A 19367-nucleotide genomic window follows, 5' to 3' on the forward strand; every position below is an offset into this window, starting at 1 on the left:
ACTCAACTCCAAACCTCATTACAGCCTAGGTCCAAACATGGACAAAAGAACTAAATTCCAGAGGTGAGGTGAGAGTGACTGCCCTTGACACCAAGTATGGCATCAAGGAGCCCTAGTAAAACTGAACTCAATGGAAATGAGGGGAAAAGCTCTCTCTCCACTGGCTGGAGTCATACCTAGCACAAAGGAAAATGGTTGTAGTTGTTGGAGATCAATCATCTCAGCCCCAGGGTATCGCTGGAGGAGTTCCTCAGAGTAGTGTCCTGGGCCTAACCATCTTCAGCTGCTTATATAATAAAAGCAAAATATTGCAGATGCTGGAAATCTGAAATAAAAACAAATACTCTGCAGGTCAGACAGCATCTGTAGAGAGAGAAACAGAATTAATGGCCAGAATTTTACGCCACCCCGACGAACGGGATGGTGGCGGGGGGGGGGGGGGTCGCGTAAAATGGAGCGGGAAAGTGACAGGAGACCTTCCTGACCCGCTCCCACCTCCGCTTCCACTTTACGCAGGGTAGTGGCAGCGAAAAATGGCCCGCCCGCCCCAGGCCAGTCAAGGCCCTTAACTGGCCACCCTGTGCCCGATGGAGGGCTGCCCCCGCTACCACACCCAAGACCCAACACGCCCTCCTTCCCGCCAATCGAACACGCTTGCCTTGCCGGGGGCCTACCGATTACCCCCAACGAGGCAACCAAAACTTACCTTCCCTCCCGGCTCCCAGGCATCTTGTCTTCATGCTGGACTGCAGTCCCAGCAGTGGCCACAGTTCCCGGTGGCGCTGCTGGGACTAAGAGCTGCCACCCCGCTGATTGGCCGGCAGCTGCATTAGGCGGGACTTCTTACTTCAAGCGGGTGGAAGTCCTGCCTCACACCATATTGAAGCCCAGGGATGTGCAAAATATTGGTCGGATCCCCAGGCGAGGCGGAAGTGGGTTCGCCACCGACTTTTCAGTCATTCGCCGGCTCCCATCCATCTACCGTAGAATTCTGGACAATTTTTGCGGTCTGTGATCTTTCATCAGAACTAGTAAAGGTAAGAAAAGAATTAGGTTTTAAGCAAGTGAAGCGGGTAGGGGGTGGTGGGGAAGAGAACAAAAGGGAAGTTGAGTGATAGGGCAGAGGGCAGGAGAGATTAAATAACAAAGATGTCATGGGACAAAGGCAAAGAGTGTGTTAATGGTTGTGGAGAAAGATAGCATTAGTCTGAAATAGCTGAACTCAATATTGAGTCCCCAAGGTTGTAGAGTGCCTCGTCCCCTTCCCACGGCACCTTCCCCTGCAATCGCAGGAGGTGTAACATCTGCCTTTGTACCTCTTCTCTCCTCACCATCTAAGGCCCCAAACACTCCTTCCAGACAAAGCAGCGATTTACTTGTACTTTCTTCAATTTAGTATACTGTATTCACTGCTCACAATGCGGTCGCCTCTACCTTGGGGGGAACCAAACATAGATTGGGTGACCGCTTTATGGAACACCTCTGCTCAGTCTGAAAGCATAACCCCGAGCTTCCGATAGCTTGCCATTTCAACACTCCCCCCCTGCTCTCATGCCCACATTTCTGTCCTTGGCCTGCTGCACTGTTCCACCGAACATCAACACGAGCTCGAAGAGCAGCACATCTTTCGATTTTTTTTTTTTGCTTATTTTATTTTATTTTTTAACCATGTTCCTGTTTGTCATGTTGTGCTTCTGGACAGAGCTGTTCATTATTCTGCCATTAACACTCTCTCTGGACCAAAGCTTTGTCTTTCACCACAACCATTAACACATTCTTTGCCTTTGTCCCATGACATCTTCGTTATTTAATGTCTCCTCCCTCTGCCCTATCAAACAGCTTCCCTTTTGTTCTCTTCCCCACCACCCACCCCCTTCACTTGCTTAAAACCTAATACATTTCTTACCTTTGCCAGTTCTGATGAAAGGTTGCAGATCTGAAGTGTTAACTCTACTTCTCTCCCCACAGATCTGCTGTTTATTTCCAGCACTTTCTATTTTCAGCTGCTTCATCAATGACTTTCATCGTAAGGTCAGAAGTGGGGATGTTCGCTGATAATTGCAGTGTTCAGTACCATTCACAATTCCTCAGATACTGAAGCAGTTTGCAGCTCCATGGACAACGTTCTGGCTTGATAAGTGGCAGGTAATATTCACGCCACACAAGTGACAGGCAATGACCATCTCCAACAAAAAAGAGTCGAACCAACTCCCCTTGACATTCAATGGGGTAAACCTTTCAGGACTGAGATGAGGAGCAATTTCTTCACCCAGAGAGTGGTGAGCCTATGGAATTTGCTACCACAGAAAGCAGTTGAGGCCAAAATATTGTATGCTTTCAAGAAGGAGTTAGATATAGCTCTTGGGTCTAAAGGGATCAAAGGGTATGGGGCGAAAATGGGAACAGGCTACTGAGTTGGATGATTACCCATGATCATAATGAATGGCGGAGCAAGCTCGAAGGGCCGAATGGCCGACTCCTGCTCCTATTTTCTATGTTTCTATGTTTCAATGACATAAAGATAATAAGCCCCAATTCTTGTGCAGCATAAATTTAACTTTATCAAGTGATAATATTGAACAATAAGTTAGCTACCTATCTACACCATTTGGACTTCAGTGGCATTCAGTCATTCAGTTTTAAAGGTTCTCTGGGTGACATTGTGGAGATTAAGAAGAAGCTACAGGATAATCTGAGAGGGAATGGGACACATGAAATACATCGTCCAGCACTACAGAAATTTTAGTGCATTTTTTTTCTTGTGTTTACTTGTGAATTTTTTTGTAAAACTTCCTTTCCCATTAATCATTACTGGGTAATGCGGTTGATGTGGTGTACATGGGATTCCAAAAGGCTTTTGATAAAGTACCACATAACATGCTTGTCAGCAAAGTTAAAGTCCATGGAATAAAAGGGACAATAGCAGCCTGGATATGAAATTGGCTGAGTGACAGGAAACAGAGAGTGGTGGTGAATTGTTGTTTTTCGGACTGGAGGATGTTTTCTGATATCCCCAGGGGTCAGTGTAAGGACCACTGCTTTCTTGATCTGTATTAATGGCCTAGATGTGGGTGTGCAGGGCACAATTTCAAAATTTGCTGATGACACAAAAACAGGAAGTATTGTGAGGAGGATATTGATAAACTTCAAGAGGACACAGACAAGCTGGTGGAATGGGCAGAAACATGGCATATGAAATTTAATGCAGAGAAGTATGAAATTATTTATTTTGGTAGGAAGAATGAGGAGAGGCACAGTGGCGCAGTGGTTAGCACCGCAGCCTCACAGCTCCAGCGACCCGGGTTCAATTCCGGGTACTGCCTGTGTGGAGTTTGCAAGTTCTCCCTGTGTCTGCGTGGGTTTCCTCCGGGTGCTCCGGTTTCCTCCCACGAGCCAAAGACTTGCTGGTTGATAGGTTAATTGGCCATTATAAATTGCCCCTAGTATAGGTAGGTGGTAGGGAAATATAGGGACAGGTGGGGATGTGGTAGGAATATGAAATTAGTGTAGGATTAGTATCAATGGGTGGTTGATGGTCGGCACAGACTCGGTGGGCCGAAGGGCCTGTTTCAGTGCTGTATCTCTAAACTAATAAAATAAAGGATACAATTCTAAAGGAGGTGAAGGAGCAGAGGGATCTGGGGCTATATGTGCACAAATCATTGAAGAACAGGTTGAGAAAGTGGTTAATAAAGCATATGGGATTCTCAGCTTTATAAATAGGGGCATGGAGTACAAAAGCAAGGAAGTTATGATAAACCTTTATTAAACATTGGTTCAACCTCAACTGCAGTACTGTGTCCAATTCTGGGCAGCACACTTTAGGAAGGATGTGAAGGCAGTAGAGAGGGTGCAGAAAAGATGAGGAACTTCTGTTATGTGGATTGTTTGGAGAAGATGGAGTTCTTTTCCTTAAGGAAGAGATTAAGAGATTTGATAGAGGTGTTCAAAATCATGTTTTCGAAATCATGAGGAGTCTAGAGAGAGTAGATAGGGAGAACCTGTTCCCATTCACCGAAGGATCCACAACCAGAGGACACCAATTTAAGGTGATTGACAAAGGAAGCAACAGTGACATGAGGAAAATCTTTTTTTACCCAGCAAGTGGTTAGGATCCGAAATGCACTGGAGACAGATTCAGTTGAGGCTTTCAAAAGAGAACTGGATAATTATCTGAAGAGTAAAAAATTTGCAGGGCTACAGGGAAAAGGCAAAGGAGTGAGATTGGGTGAATTGCTCTTGCAGAGAGCTGGCATGGAGAAGATGGGCTGAATGGCCTCTTTCTGTGCTGTAACCATTCTACGATTCCATGAAAGCAGTGGCTCACTACCACGTTTTCAAGGGATATTCTGAATGGGCAATAAATGCTTACCTTGTCAGTGATGTCCACATCCCATGAACGAATAAAAAAAAGTTAAGGAAAAAAATAACAGTCAATTAATAGGTTTATCAAGTTAATGACGACAAGAATTTACTGTCAATAAATTGTGCATTTAACGTGGTTTTAGCAAAGGACACAATCTGGATTTTAAAAAATCTAAATGTGCCTCGGGAAATATTGCATTTGAGGAACCTTTTTTCCACCTAATCTCCAAAAACTAGCCTCTCCCCTCCCCTTTCAAACAAGTCTAGGGTAATAGGCGAGGTGTTGGAATTCATGTAAATAAAACTGCGTCACTTTCACCGCAGGTCAATTGCTGCAGCCAACTGTTTAAACTAAATTCTTAGGACGGGTGCAGAAATTATCAGGAAGTTGACGCAAATGTTGGTGTCAGAGATCCTATTTCCGATCCCTCCCTTAAATGAGCCTGTTTATATATATTTTTTAAAAACACTCAGCAGTCAAGAGTCCGCAGTTTACAAATTCCCTTCATCAGCAGATTGCTGCATGTAAGGGGGAACTTACCTGGTTTTTACCTGCCCAGCTGTTGTTCAGGTCTTTGCACTGCCACATTTAAGCGTTGCCTCTAACTGGGTGCACAAGGATGCTCTACAACGTGCTGAGCCCGGATAGCCAACACGATCAGAGCAGCAATGACAGTGGCATAGTTGATTGTTTCAGAGGCAGCACCCGATCTCCTCTGGCCGGGGAAGTACCAGCTACTCCGGGCGACTGCTGCCAGCCAAGTCCCTCCTCTCATCCCCCGGGAATCACCGAGGTCTGCAAAGAGAAACACAACAAAACCAGGACGGAAGCTGCAAGCGACACTCTCACTGGTAAGATTCCTGCACAAACGCTGTGAATGCAGCCACTGCCTCTGAAGCACTAGTGGAATATGCAACATGATTTATAATTGTAACAATCAATGTGCCGAGGTTGCTTCAACCGCAGGTATAAATCATAGCAACTAACTGCAATGGGAAATGATAGTGCTGGAATTTTTCACAATCATTTTATCATTCCCAAATGAAAATTGCAAATTAACCAGTACCTTCCAGAAATTAATTGTTAAATGAGGATGTGTAAGCTGAGCGTGCACAAGGGCTGATTGGAAGCTGATTGATACCGAAGGGATCGTTCCCTCCACGACACCCTGATCCACTCCTCCATCAATCTTCCCCCGGCACCTTCCCCTGCAATCGCAGGAGGTGTAATTACCTGTCCTTTGACCTCCTCTCTCCATCCAAGGCCCCAAACACTCCTTTCAGGTGAAGCAGTGATTGACTTGTACTTCCTTCAATTTAGTATACTGTATTCACTGCTCACTCCTCTACATGGGGTGACCACTTGTGCAGCACCTCTGCTCAGTCTGAAAACATGACCCCGAGCTTCTGGTTGCTTGCCATTTCAACACTCCCCCCTGCTCTCATGTCCACATTTCTGTCTTTGGCCTGCTCCAGCGTTCCAGTGAACATCAACATAAGCTCGAGGAGCAGCACCTGATCTTTCGATTAGGCACTCTACAGCTTTCAGGACTCAACTTTGAGTTCAACAATTTCAGAGCATGACTGGCCTTTTTTATATTTTTTTATTATTTTATTTTATTTTTTAACTGTTCCTTTTTTCATGCAGGTAGAACTGCTCATTATTCTGCCATTAACACTCTCTCTGGACTAATGCTTTGTCTTTCACCACAAGCATTAACACATTCTTTGCCTTTGTCCCATGACAGCTTTTTTATTTAATCTCTCCTGCACTCTGCCCTATCTCTTCCCCACCAAAGCAACCACCGCATCCACCCCCCTCCCAACTGCTTCACTTGTTTAAAACTTAATTCTTTTTTCACCTTTGCCAGTTCTGATGAAAGGTCACAGACCTGAAACGTTATCTCTGCTTCTCTTTCCACTGATGCTGTCTGACCTGCTGAATATTTCCAGCACTTTCTGTTTTTATTTACGGCTGATTGGAAAGCAGTTTTGTTCAATATTTACACACACAGTAAACTTATGAGTTGGAAACTGACCTCACCCAATCAAACAAAAGCAAAATGCAGGAACTAGAGTTAATGCTCAGATTTTTATATATAATGGTTCAATGTCCTGGCCAAAAGTTATCCCTCAACCAACATCACAAAAGCAGATTAACTGGTCATTCATTTAGTTGTCGTTTGTGGGACCTTACTGTGATCAAAAAGGTCATAGCATTTCCTACATCATAAGAATGCGTACAATTCAAAAGTACTTCTTCGGCTGTAATGTACTTCGGGAAATGCTGGGGCCGTGAAAGGTGCTATATAAATGCAAGGCTTTTTTTTCTTTCTAGTTGTATGTACTGGAGATCAGAATTTTGTGCAGCCTTTGCTTCATTATTTGAGGTAGTACAGGTGCATGTTTGCTTTGACGTGGTCCGAAAATGGCCAGACCAATGAACAGTATCTGCAACCTGCTGAAGTGCCTAGTGTTAGTAATGACAGAACAAGTTGTATAACACCAGGTGCTATGCTTTGTAAAAGATGGAACACAAGAAATCCTGCAGAAAGTTTGGAATTGACCCAAATTCGTTGAAATCGTGCTATTAATTAGATCAGATATGTCTGGGAGAATTTAAACTCTGCTAAATTCCAAGACTCTAGTAAGTTTATCATCTGCTTGGATTCCCTTTTTACATTTCATAGGGCAATTAGGGATAGGCAATAAATGCTGGCCTTGACAGCGACATTCGCATCCTCTCAACAAAATAAAAAATTAAGAGTCTGTCCTCAGTCAAGTGTTCATTGCTATATTACATTACTGGGGAAAATTTCTTTACAGATTTAACTTCTTAATTAGAATTATGTCAAAATATGGGATGGCCATTTTAATTAACATTCAATGTACCTAAAGGAGGTGCGAACTAAAAATAAGCACAGCTATTTCTGGCTGAATTAAACAGAACACTTAAGATGCCAAATTGTCAACTTCAGTGTTAATGCAAATAGTTAATGTTTATCGCTTTCTGGTTGATATAATCAACTGCTCATTTCAAGGGTGGACTTTAGGTGGTGGAGACTGTACCAAAATTCTTGTACTGGATTTTAATCAAACCTTATTTTTCTTAGGCTTAAAGAATCATATAAGTACGGAATCCCAGAGGAAATACTTGGGAGTAAGAGTCCGTCAGCCAGTTCGAGATCTCCTTCGCAATTATCGCACAGCCAGAGGAAAAGATCCCAATGATGTTCAGGTACAAGGATAAGTCCACTGCACCTAAACAGAAAGCCCTCGTTCAAGAGAAGATAAACAAACTTTCAGTCTTGTAACTATTAAACTCAACATGCACCATAATATTAGGAGGGTGAGGGGAGAGTTGCATAATCAGTTTCCCTGATAGCAATAAGGTATTGCAAGGCTGAAAATTTAATCTTTAATATTTGTTGGAAAGCTGGTTTGAAATGAGGATTTTTGAAATATTTAAATTTTTTTTTCTTACAGGTGGATGTGACCTGGAAATCAAATAATCGTAAGTGGCTCAGGGAAATGTATTACTTTAAATTGTCCATTTTTAATGTATCCAATATAGTATCTAATGTGTTTATTGGTGGCTTTATTCCAGTGAGAAGACGTGTTGTCCGAGAGGCAGTCCATGGTCATCCATATAATACTGAACAGAGCGTACAAGTAAGCACTTTTGGGCTCCTAGAATTTACAGCTTGGGAATGACAGCAAGGCCAGAATTGATTGCCCAATTCTAGTTGCTCTGAGAAAGTGAGGCTGGGCTTGCTTCTTCTTGAGGGCTATGGTACAACTGAGTGGCTTGCCAGGTCACTTCAGAAGGCAGTTAAGAGACGACTATGTTGGCATGGGATTGGAGTCGCACGTAAGCCAGACCGGGTAAGGACAACAGGTTTCCTTCCCTAAAGGCCATTAGAGAACCAGTTGGGTTTTGGCGACAATCTGACAGCTTTCATGGTCACATTTGTGCTCGTGGTACGGGTGCTATTCTAATGGACTGCTAAACCCACAGTTGTCCATATGATAATGTTGCATAGTCTAGTTCCCAGAATCATGTTTACAATGTCATTTGCATCGCTCATATCAAGACTTATTTTGCTGTTGATTTTCAGGATGCTAAGGAAATCAGCTGTTGATTGTGACCAGTTTGTATGAATTGATGAAATCTAATAGCACCTTCCTATTTTTGTTTTCCTTTTCAGATAACTAAAACTAATGCTTGTCCACTGAAGAATTGTGAAGAACTATTGGAAGATTTAGTAGAAGTTTTGGAGACCGATCTGAAGCAAGGTAAAATGTGCTCCTACCAGATGGCACAGAGCCCGACTGAAATGGATTGCCAGATGGGCTGCTACCCTGGCTGCTCAGTCAACTTCTGGGATTCACACTATGGCAACCAACAGCTGCAAACTGACCAAGGAGCCTTAGACTGGCGTTCGAGTTGCTTCTCCAAGGACAGTGAAACTCTTCCTGATCTGGAATCTGCATCTTCTGAACCTTGTTCACATTTGGAATCGGAGTTTTGGAACCTTTCACCAGTTCAGTTGGAAATCTTTGCAGACAAACACTGCTGGAATATCTCTGATAAATACAGGCCCTTTAGTTTTCAGCCTGGCTATTCTCAGAATGTCACGGAACAATCTCTTCCTCATTCCCCATCGCCTGGGGCAGAATTCTTTAGTCAAGCTGCATTGAACAATATCCAGAGCAGTAAATCTTACCATGTTGAAAGCAAGTGCCCTCCAGTCGCCGCTCAATACCAATATTATCCAGACAGTTCAGCCTTCTCTTTCTTCCAATTTCAATTGCAACATGCAGAGAATAGTCTTAGCACCCTATCTCCTCAGGATATACTTTCAGTGGACAAGAACGGCAACACGTAAGTGTAATTGTAGCGTATGGATCTAATAATGCCTAGAAGAGATTGAATGATAGAATCTTATAGCACAGAACATGGCCATTCGGCTCACCGTGCCTGTGTCAGCTTTTTGAACGAGCTAACCACCTATTTCCATGTCCTCACTCTTTGCCCGTAGCAAAAAATAATTGGCTTCAAAAAATGTAGATGGGTAGAAAGCAGATAATCACTGAAGAGATGCATTCTAGTGCAAACGTTAGTTAAGCAAATATTACAATTTTATGCATGTACCTACTTAGCTCTGTATGTTGTAACTTTACTGTTGTGGCACAGTTTGCACGAAATGATTCCAATAACAAGTTGTCAGTGGCTCTTCAAAACCTCATCTTTGTTTCTGTATTCAGATTACGGAAATGGTCAGCCACCTCGATCTATGGTCTCACAATGAAACATGGTTTTGCCCATTTCTCATCTGAGAAGCACCTTGGGTGTTTTTTCTAAATTATTGCAGGTTATTGCTACGCCATATGTTAAGATTTCTCGAAGGCACTGATGGTGGGAATCCTTGCTCCCCACGAGCACACATCAGAAAATGATGGGCAATGCACTTCAGCCAAGGGCCTCACCCCCGTATACACGTTTCCCCAAATAAAAGAATACCACCAGAAACAATCCATGTGTTTTTCTTTTGGTAAATTCAAATATTTACTTCAGGTTTAAATGAGTAGCACTGGTAAAGAGAACTGATTAGTTTAGTTTAGAGATACAGCACTGAAACAGGCCCTTCGGCCCACCGAGTCTGTGCCGACCATCAACCACCCATTTATACTAATCCTACACTAATTCCATATTTCTACCACATCCCCACCTGTCCCTATATTTTCCCTACCACCTACCTACACTCGGGGCAATTTCTAATGGCCAAATTACCTATTAACCTGCAAGTCTTTGGCATGTGGGAGGAAACCGGAGCACCCGGAGGAAACCCACGCAGACACAGGGAGAACTTGCAAACTCCACACAGGCAGTACCCGGAATTGAACCCGGGTCGCTGGAACTGTGAGGCTGCGGTGTTAATCACTGCGACACTGTGTTGCCCTATTGTGCAATGTTCCAAGTGAAAGGTGTGGTTCTCATTAAGTGTATGTCATTTTTTTCCAAGAAATCCAACCTGCTGCGCACTTTTATGTATTTGACCTTTAAAGGGTAGAGATAAATCCTCGCAAACAGTTGAGATTAACATCAAGTACAATTCATTTCCTTTCACTTGAATCACCTGAAAGTGAATCACCTACAAATTGTAAGCTTATTGAGATGAATTTAATGCCTCTATTACAAAAAAATTACTGAAATTAACACAGGTTTTAGAAAGAAGGAATAGCTGTTTCTGTTCTATACTTTGCTGTCTTGTTTAATTATCAGTAACAAGAGCATTTTTAAAAATTTTGACAGAATGCTGCATAATGCTGTTATTCAGGGAAAGAGAGCTTTGGCATATAGCTTAGCCTGCAGGATGGCAAACATGGGTAGAATTGATGCAAAGAACACCAGAGGCTGTGTAAGTAATTAGAAATCTTTGAAGAAAGTTTCTGCTCTTTTGAATTTTAACCTTACCAAAATTATTTCCTGGACTTCCTTGTGTTAGTAATGGCTTTTAAATTTGCAAAAAAAGTCATAAACAAAAAAAAAAAAATTTATTAATCCGTGACAGTCACATTAGTTCTCAACTGTATCATAGATTTTAGAATATATTTTATTCATTAAGTAAACCTCCACTGAATAATTGCAGTAACTCATGTGGACTAGAGTGGTTATTACATGCTGCGATTGGGACATTCTACGTCAAACTGTACCAACAATCAATTTAAAAGGAGTCAATTTTTATAAAGCCCAATTAAAATTCCTTGTGAGACAATGTGAGTGGAAGTGTATATTTCTACCAAAAAGAAAAACAATATATCCAAAATGTAAAAATATTCACTTCACCTCAGATTACCTGTACTTATACGTAAAGATATTTTGGTAAAAAGCTATTTATGAGAGGATGTTAAAATCATGATATTTCTTTAAAACTAAGGTGGAAGTGTTGGAAGTCATTAAAAAGTGAGAGCATCTGAGATTTTTTTTGTGGGGGGCATTTGGAGCTTTAAGGTACTGTGTAGTGATATCACTGTTTTTGGTTCCACAGACTGCATTGCACTTAGCCGCAGAAAGAAATCAGCACCTAATGTTGAACGACCTTATTTCACTAGGCGCTCAGATCAATGATAGAGACTATTTGGGGAAAACGCCAGTACATTTGTGTGCAGAAAATGGATTCCTCCGGGTTTTACACGTAAGCGTCTCAAATTATGAGTAATTACCACTCTTGCCACATTTATCTACCAATAATATCATTATCGATCATTTGCAGGTATTAGAGAAAGCCTTAATGAATGGAACGGATGTGTACATTGATGCTGTGGATAATAATTGTAAGTATCCCTTAATAGGCTGAAAATAATTCTCATTTCATTGATGTATTGTGACCTTAGTTATTTATATATACAGGGTATTTATAAAGTCCTAGTGCAACTTTAAACTTTAATATCTTCAGATGTATTCTATGGAAACAAACTGTAAATGGTGTATGAAAGCATAATTCCTTAAGTTTTAAGACAATACTGTTCATATTTCTCGCATTAGGATCACAAATGCAGTTTATAAAAATGCTCAGCAGCAACTGGAATATGTTTTCAATGAGCTAGAGAATCTTATTGAATGATATATCACTAAAGGTGGTGATTATGTTGAACCTAGAGACTTGAACTGTTTTGTGTTAAAATCTTTATGAATTTATGCTTTCAAATGCCGTTCTTGGTTTGCTTCTATCATGTGCACATCCAACATTATCTATGTTTAAAGTTGCACAAGGACTTTATCGGCACACTGTAAATTACTCCAACCAGTTTAAAACTTCAGTGACTAATTTCCAATTGGTCTGGATTGCACATACCCACAGCTTTTTTTTAAATTCAGTGTCAGTTGATATAACCCGTGTGTTTCATCTTTACAGCTTCTGGCAAATGTGAATAACAATCCTTTGCCTTTGTTCTAAAGATCTGACCCCATTACACTGTGCGGTGTTGGCTCACAGTGCAATAGTGAAGGAGTTTGAGAACCCTGATATGGACTGTGACATGAAGAAGTTCCACACATTGAGGAAGGAGCAGCTCCTGGATGGAATAAGATGCTTGTTGAGGATGGGATCTTCCCTTTCTATGCAGGTACGACGGTCACTTCAGTTCTAGGCCATTACTTTTTAACCAAGCATTTTTGCTGCTCTATTTCATTGGGATCTGTGGGAGCAATTCATCACTGAATAAATGTTAGGGTCAGAGCAAAATAGGTATTGGATTATTTTTAAGATTAAATCCTTTATTATGATTGTTATTACTTTAGTGGGTGCACCGCCTGTGATTTTCCAATTTATGCTTGTAGCAGAGCAGGAAAAACAACAATATGTATTTATATAACCCATTTTAAAGTAGTAAAATGTCTCCAGCTGCTTCACAGGAGCTTTATCCATCAAAATTTGACACTGAGCTGCGTGAAGAGATGATCAAAAGCTTAGTCAAAGAAGTAGGTTTTAAGGAGTGAGTTTAAAGGAGAGAGAGAGGTACAGAGGTGGAGAGGTTTAGGGTGGGAATTCCAGAGTTTAGGACCTAGGCGGCTGAAGGCATGGCCTCCAATGGTAGAGCAATGGAAATTGGGGATGTGCAAGTGTCCCAAATTAGAGGTGTGCATTGTACCTCATTGTGGTTAGAAAGTGAACAAGCTACCATCTGATTTTAAAACATAGTAGCACAATAGCATTTGATGCATCATACCTCACATTCTATTTTAATTCACTGCAGACCAATTTATGGACCCCCACAAACGGACGTTAAATGTGGTTTAAAATAAAGATTGTAACTGCAGTGAATAAAACAGACTTGCACCAGTGATCTAGAACATAATCTAGTAATCTTTACTGGAAAGTGTGCATGTGGGATGTCAGGCAAGGGCAGGATTGGGCTTGTTGTTAATGCTGCAACAGTTGAGTACCCTGCCAGCACTCTGCCCACATGAAGAGTGGTTTCGTGGGCAAAGCCTTGGAGAAGTAATGGTACCCATGAAACATTGGTCAGCAGTTTTGGGATAGAAAGGGTGGGATAAAGGGAGAAGACTGAGGAATGCCTCCTCAAATGTGTAATACAATTTGTTCTTTCCCTGAAGGATACGAATGGCCAAAGTGCCATCCACTTTGCAGAGGAAGTAAATAACACTGAAGTTCTGCATTTCCTTTATGGCCATGTTGATGAAATGGAAACCGTCCATCACAAGGTACATTTTATTCAATAAAACCAAATAAGCAGCACTTGATTTATTTAATATCTTCATTTTAGTGAGAATTTCTGTTGATCCCAAAAAGTAAAATTTTAATAATTTGCATTATTTACAAAAGCATTTCTTTGTAATTAAATATGCATTCCTTATTCAGAAGACCAAACCTAAAATGAAATACATACAGAAAAATACCATACTGGCACCAAATCACGGAACCTTACAGCACAGAAAGAGGCCATTCAGCCCATCAAGCCTGTGCTGACTCATTGGAAGAGCTATCCATTTAGTCCCACTCCCCCGTCCCTTCCCGGTAGCCCAGCAAATAACAAACAGAAGGACACATTCCACCCTTTTGATTATTTATACAGCAGCAGAATTATATAAACTATTCCAAAACATGGCCCTTATTTTTCTGTTATGTTGCATTGGATTAGAATTTTTCTTTTCCATCAACCAGCTTTGTAACATCTCACTTTTCCAGTTGGATCACTTCAACATGAAAAAAGCCTAAAAAAATTTAGTCAAGGAAAGTAAGAGTCGTGTTTTATTTTATTGTGGGGTAAAAGGCTAATCCTTATGCTAGACCTTACGGTTTCAAATGAGTATTTTAATGAAAAACATCATCGTGCTCTGAATAAATCTGTTTGAGTGGTATAGCTACTCTATGGTTATAGATAATGCCTTTGATTCAAGGAACAAGTTTTATGGTTGTGACCATTATTTGTTTCTAATACAGCTGAGATGATAAATTACTCTGACTGTGCTATTAGAAGCGTTTTTTAACATGAGAATGAATAGCTGAAAAAAGAGTGTTATTCTACATTTGTTTTAAAGATGACTTTACTGACAAAATTAGAGTTAAAGTCAAAAAGTGCAATAATTCAGAGTTAGGCGAATTTTAATTTAGATTTTTTTCCTATTGATACATAAATTCAAGACATTTTATTTATTATATTTGCAAATTATGCATTCTACTAGAGACGCTTGGTAATCTGCCAAGTATTTGGTTTCGAAATGCCGAATTTTCATCTTGCGGCTCCCTACAGTTTTTATTTTAGGCAATTTTTTTTAAAGTAAAAAGGGTTGCAGACCCTGTCCTAGACAGTAGAGTCATGGAGACATACACCTTCCATATTTCTAATCATTTACTTATTTTTTACCCTTTCTTTCCCTAAATTGGATTGATTTCCGAGATTTTAGCGAGCTGGATTTAAATGAAGGCGTACGCAATCTTATTGTAGATAACTTTGTGCAATCTGAATCATAAGGCGAAACAAAAGTAAACCAAGCCATCATTATGCACCTGCAGTGAATGTCTTTTCAAACCGCTCAAGCCACTTAAATAATGAATAATACATTTCATCCTGCCATGGGTTGAGCAAGAGTTTTGAATATGCTGCAACTTTCAAAAAGTCCGTTTAAAGTGAGATGTAGAACCCGTGCCTTGGGATAGTTTATTGTTTGAGTGCTGCATTCATAGACCATCCCCATTCCTGAACTAAAATAAAAGCAAAATACTGCGGATGCTGGAAATCTGAAATAAAAACAAGAAATGCTGGAACTACTCAGCAGGTCTGGCTGCATCTGTGGAAAGAGAAGCAGAGTTAACGTTTCGGGTCAGTGACCCTTCTTCGGAACTAGCAAATATTAGAAATGTCAAACGTTATAAGCAAATGAGCCGGGGGTGGGGCAAGAAATAACAAAGGAGAAGATGTAGATAGAACAAGGCCACATAGCTGACCAAGAGGTCATGGAGCAAAGGCAAACAATATGTTAATGGTGTGTTGAAAGACAAAGCATTAGTACAGATAGGGTGTTAACGAACTGAGGATTGAACAGCAGTAAGTACAAACATGAAAAAAAAACAGTGGGTAAGCAAACTGAACAACCTACAATGAAATTAAATTAACAAAAGAAAAAAAAATTGTAAAAAATATAAAAAAGAAAAAATAACTAAATAAAAGTAAAATGGGGGGCCCGTCATGCTCTGAAATTATTGAACTCAATGTTCAGTCTGGCAGGCTGTAGTGTGCCTAATCGGAAAATGGGATACTGTTCCTCGAGCTTGCGTTGATGTTCAGTGGAACACTGCAGCAAGCCCAGGATAGAGATGTGAGCATGAGAGCAGCGGGGAATGTTGAAATGGCAAGCAACTGGAAGCTCAGGGTCCTGCTTGCGGACTGAGCGGAGGTGTTCCGCAAAGCGGTCACCCAGTCTGCGTTTGGTCTCCCCAGTGTAGAGGAGACCACATTGTGACCCCATTCCTGAACTGTCCTCTTCACAATCTCCTGTTGCACTGCATAATGACCAGCACTGCATGGATGAAAATTTTGCAGCAGTATTCAGTCCTGTCAGTGTTGCACAAAACTGCATAATCTTTTTCTTGGTTGCTATTCAAAAAATAATTAAAAGTCCCTAACAGGCTTCTCTTTTTTAGCTCACTTGCATAAATGGCTAAGAGCGAGATAGTAAGAAGCAGCAAAAGCAGAAAAGACATCTGTTACAATTTCCTGCGCATTTTACTTTCAAGTCTAATATTTTGTAGAACTTTATACACAAACGGAAAACAAGACCCCTTTTTTAAACAGAAGACCCTTTTATTCTGCAAGATGTATTTTGAAACTTTTAACAAATTAATAAAGTCTTATTTAGTTTCTGAAATTACTTTTTAGAGTTCTAGCTTTTAGCCATGTATGTAAATCCGCGAAATTATTAATATTCTTTTATAATCCTAAAGGAGTTTGCCCCGTGTGCAGTATTTGATGTAATGGGCCAAAAAGCTGATTTACAAAAAGTGTCTCCTGAACTGCTTCCTTGTGAAATTTTCCTGCAGACCAGCATGTACTGTGAGCTAGGTTAAAATACAAAATCATTTTCTTTGGCTGCAGAATATGTCAGAAGACAATTTTTGTTTTAAGGAAAGAGAAATCCTAGAAAGCACATTTTAAATCTTAGTAACCACTTTTAATGCCTACAATGTTCATACTTATGCCCTCCAAAATATTTTTAAAATTATGTTATTTTTCTTCTAGGAACTCAGTAAGAGACTCAGCATCGGCTGTTAGTGAGACAGTCCAGAAATTGACAAGTAAAAGTCAAGAAATTGTGAAGCCTGAGCTGAAGTTGAAAGCAAAGCCCATGTATTTTTTATATATCGTTTTTATATTAACACACAAACCATTTATTGAATACTAGCCCAACAGTGTGCAGAGCTCTCTCAATCAAAACTTTGCAATTAAATCATTTAAAGAATGACATTGAATGAAATGATAAATAAATGCAAATCCATAACTAACATCTATGGACATTGCACACAGACTGGTGAGAACTCCCAGTGCTTGAGTGGTCCACAACAAATTTTGTGTGATTTTTTGCCAAATGCATTTTACTTTTGAGGGACTGCAACGAATTTAGCACAAGGATGCTCTTTGCTTCAGCACAGCTCAGGCTATTAAAAAATGCAACCAGAGTTAAAAGGGTTACAGACATTGCGGAAGAGAAATGTAAGTAACATCTCATAGACAGTCCTAGAGCAACCTAATGGTTGAAATTGTCTTGTTATTTGCAAGATTACTCGATTAAAATTTATCAAACCAAGTGGGTTAAATGTGCTACTGTGTGGAAGTTGTATATGACAGATATATACAGATGGTTTGGGTAACTGAGGATTGAATGCTTTTGGTGTTCATACACATAGCCCGTCCAAACTAATTATGAACCAGCATTAAACTTAATGGCAATCAGAATTTTACGTTCTCTTGTCACTCATGTACTGGGTTAGTATATTGCATCAAATAACCACCAAACTGGAATAAGATGAAAGGAAATCAAGCTGCTTCCAAAAAAGCTCTTTTACCCACAACTGCTAACCAGTAATGCAAACAATTTCAACTTTAGTTTCTGGTCTACGACTGTTATTTATATGGGTGCCTATAGTTGCAATTAACTGGTTTCTGTGAAACTTCTGTTGTTGGCTACATTGTTTAGCAAACTATATTGTAGATATTGTTTCAGTAAAAGAGCATGTCTGGTCACATATCGACTGATGGTGTTCCTTCAGTAATTTGGCCTAGTTTTGGATTGAAAATTAAGCTCTGGGGACTGATATTGTGTTCATATAACACTGTGGATTTGGAGGCCAATGACTTAATTGCTTATTGATGTACTGAGAAAATTACACAGAAGTGTTTGATCATGTTGAATAGCTGAAATATCGGTTGCAAGGCATTAAAGGTTGGCTTGATAATTGCCCATCAATATTGGGTGATTATTTTTCATTTATGATTATGTCAATAGATATAACAATTGTTTAGATTGTGTGTTCTCACCCCTCTTTCCTCTATACATGGACTGAGTTATCTTGGTCTTTCCAGATTATATAGGACCTGTAACCAAATGAGCATCTGCCCAGGTTTTACCGAGTTAGCTACACAAAGCCATGTGATAGAGGATGCTTGTCATGTAAATTGTTCCCTTGTTCTCTTTCATTGTGTCCTGTAGCAGTTCAGGAAACAGTGAGTGCAAGCAAACCTACATTCCCCTGCAACTACACTTCTCTGTAAGGTTTCTTAGGCCGGGATTTAACCATAGGCAGACGGGAGCCGGCCATCGACTGAAAGGTCGGTGGCGAGCCCTCTTCCACCTCGCCTAGGGATCCGACTCATATTTTGCGGGTCCCCAGGCTTCAGTTGTTCTGAGGCAGGACTTCCACCCGCTTGAGGTAGGAAGTCCTGCCTAATGAAGCTGCCAGCCAATCAGCGGGCCGGCAGCTCCTAGACCCAGCAGCGCCACCGGGAGCAGTGGCCACTGCTGGGACTACAGCCCGGCTAGAAGTAAAGATGCCAGGGAGCCTGGAAGGCAGGTAAGTTTTGTTAGCCTCATCTGAGGTAATCGGTCGGGCCCTGGCGAGGCAAGGGTGGTCGGTTGGGGGGACGGGGTCGTGTTGGGGGTGGTTGGGGTAGTGCGGGCGGCCCTCCATCGAGCACAGGGTGCCCGACCATGAGGGTCCCCCCCCCATCGGACGTTCGAGAGCTGCCTGCTTTTATCAGGCGTCTTCTCTCGGGTCTAGAACGTCCACTTGCCATGCGTAAAATCCATGTGGAGGCAGGCAGAGGCCATTAAGTGGCCACTTAAGGGCATTGATTGGTCTGGGATGGGCGGGCCATTTTTCACTGCCACTGGTGGCGTAAAATTCCAGCCTTACTTTCCATCCATTTTCACTCTAACATCATTCAACATGCTGCAATGCACACAGTAAATAACAAAAACAAATAGATCAACATTTGATAACATACTGGGAAACATCGGCACTCATTATCCTGAATCTCCCTCTTGGCAGGTTTTAATATACTTTTGTCAATAAATCCAAGAGTATTCATGAGAAAGCATTAATGCTGTTTATTCCACTTGCACTACAACAATAAATCATTTAGCCGTTGAATGAGATTTGAATTGCAGATTAATCTGTCGGTGATTGCAATTGAGTGTAGGGTTTTGAACACTGACAAAACACTAGGAAATTTGGTACAGTTACATAACTTCCATTCTACTAACCAATTTTTTTTTATTCGTTTATGGGGATGTGGGCATTGCTGGCCAGGCCAGCATTTATCGTCCATCCCTAATTGCCCATGAGAAGGTGGTGGTGATCTGCCTTCTTGAACTGCTGCAGTCCATGTGGGGAAGGTACACCCACAGTGCCGTTAGGAAGGGAGGTCTAGGATTTTGCCAATATACCTATCATTCTACAGTGATTGCTATCCTGAAGTTG

At 41.0% G+C, this 19367-nt stretch overlaps 1 protein-coding gene across 1 annotated transcript; it reads left to right on the plus strand.

Annotated features, from left to right (window-relative positions):
* Positions 1-4874: 4874 nt before the first annotated feature.
* zgc:113279 (uncharacterized protein LOC553749 homolog) lies at positions 4875-18192 on the plus strand. Its single transcript, XM_068054343.1, has 11 exons — positions 4875-5217; positions 7479-7603; positions 7852-7879; positions 7973-8037; positions 8574-9250; positions 10682-10787; positions 11418-11564; positions 11643-11703; positions 12329-12495; positions 13487-13594; positions 16630-18192. The coding sequence occupies exons 1-11, from the start codon at positions 4986-4988 to the stop codon at positions 16660-16662; spliced, it is 1749 nt and encodes a 582-aa protein (XP_067910444.1). The 5' UTR covers positions 4875-4985; the 3' UTR covers positions 16663-18192.
* The last annotated feature ends 1175 nt before the right edge of the window (positions 18193-19367 follow it).

This window comes from Heterodontus francisci, chromosome 22 (assembly GCF_036365525.1).
Source record: "Heterodontus francisci isolate sHetFra1 chromosome 22, sHetFra1.hap1, whole genome shotgun sequence".
Taxonomy (NCBI): domain Eukaryota; kingdom Metazoa; phylum Chordata; class Chondrichthyes; order Heterodontiformes; family Heterodontidae; genus Heterodontus; species Heterodontus francisci.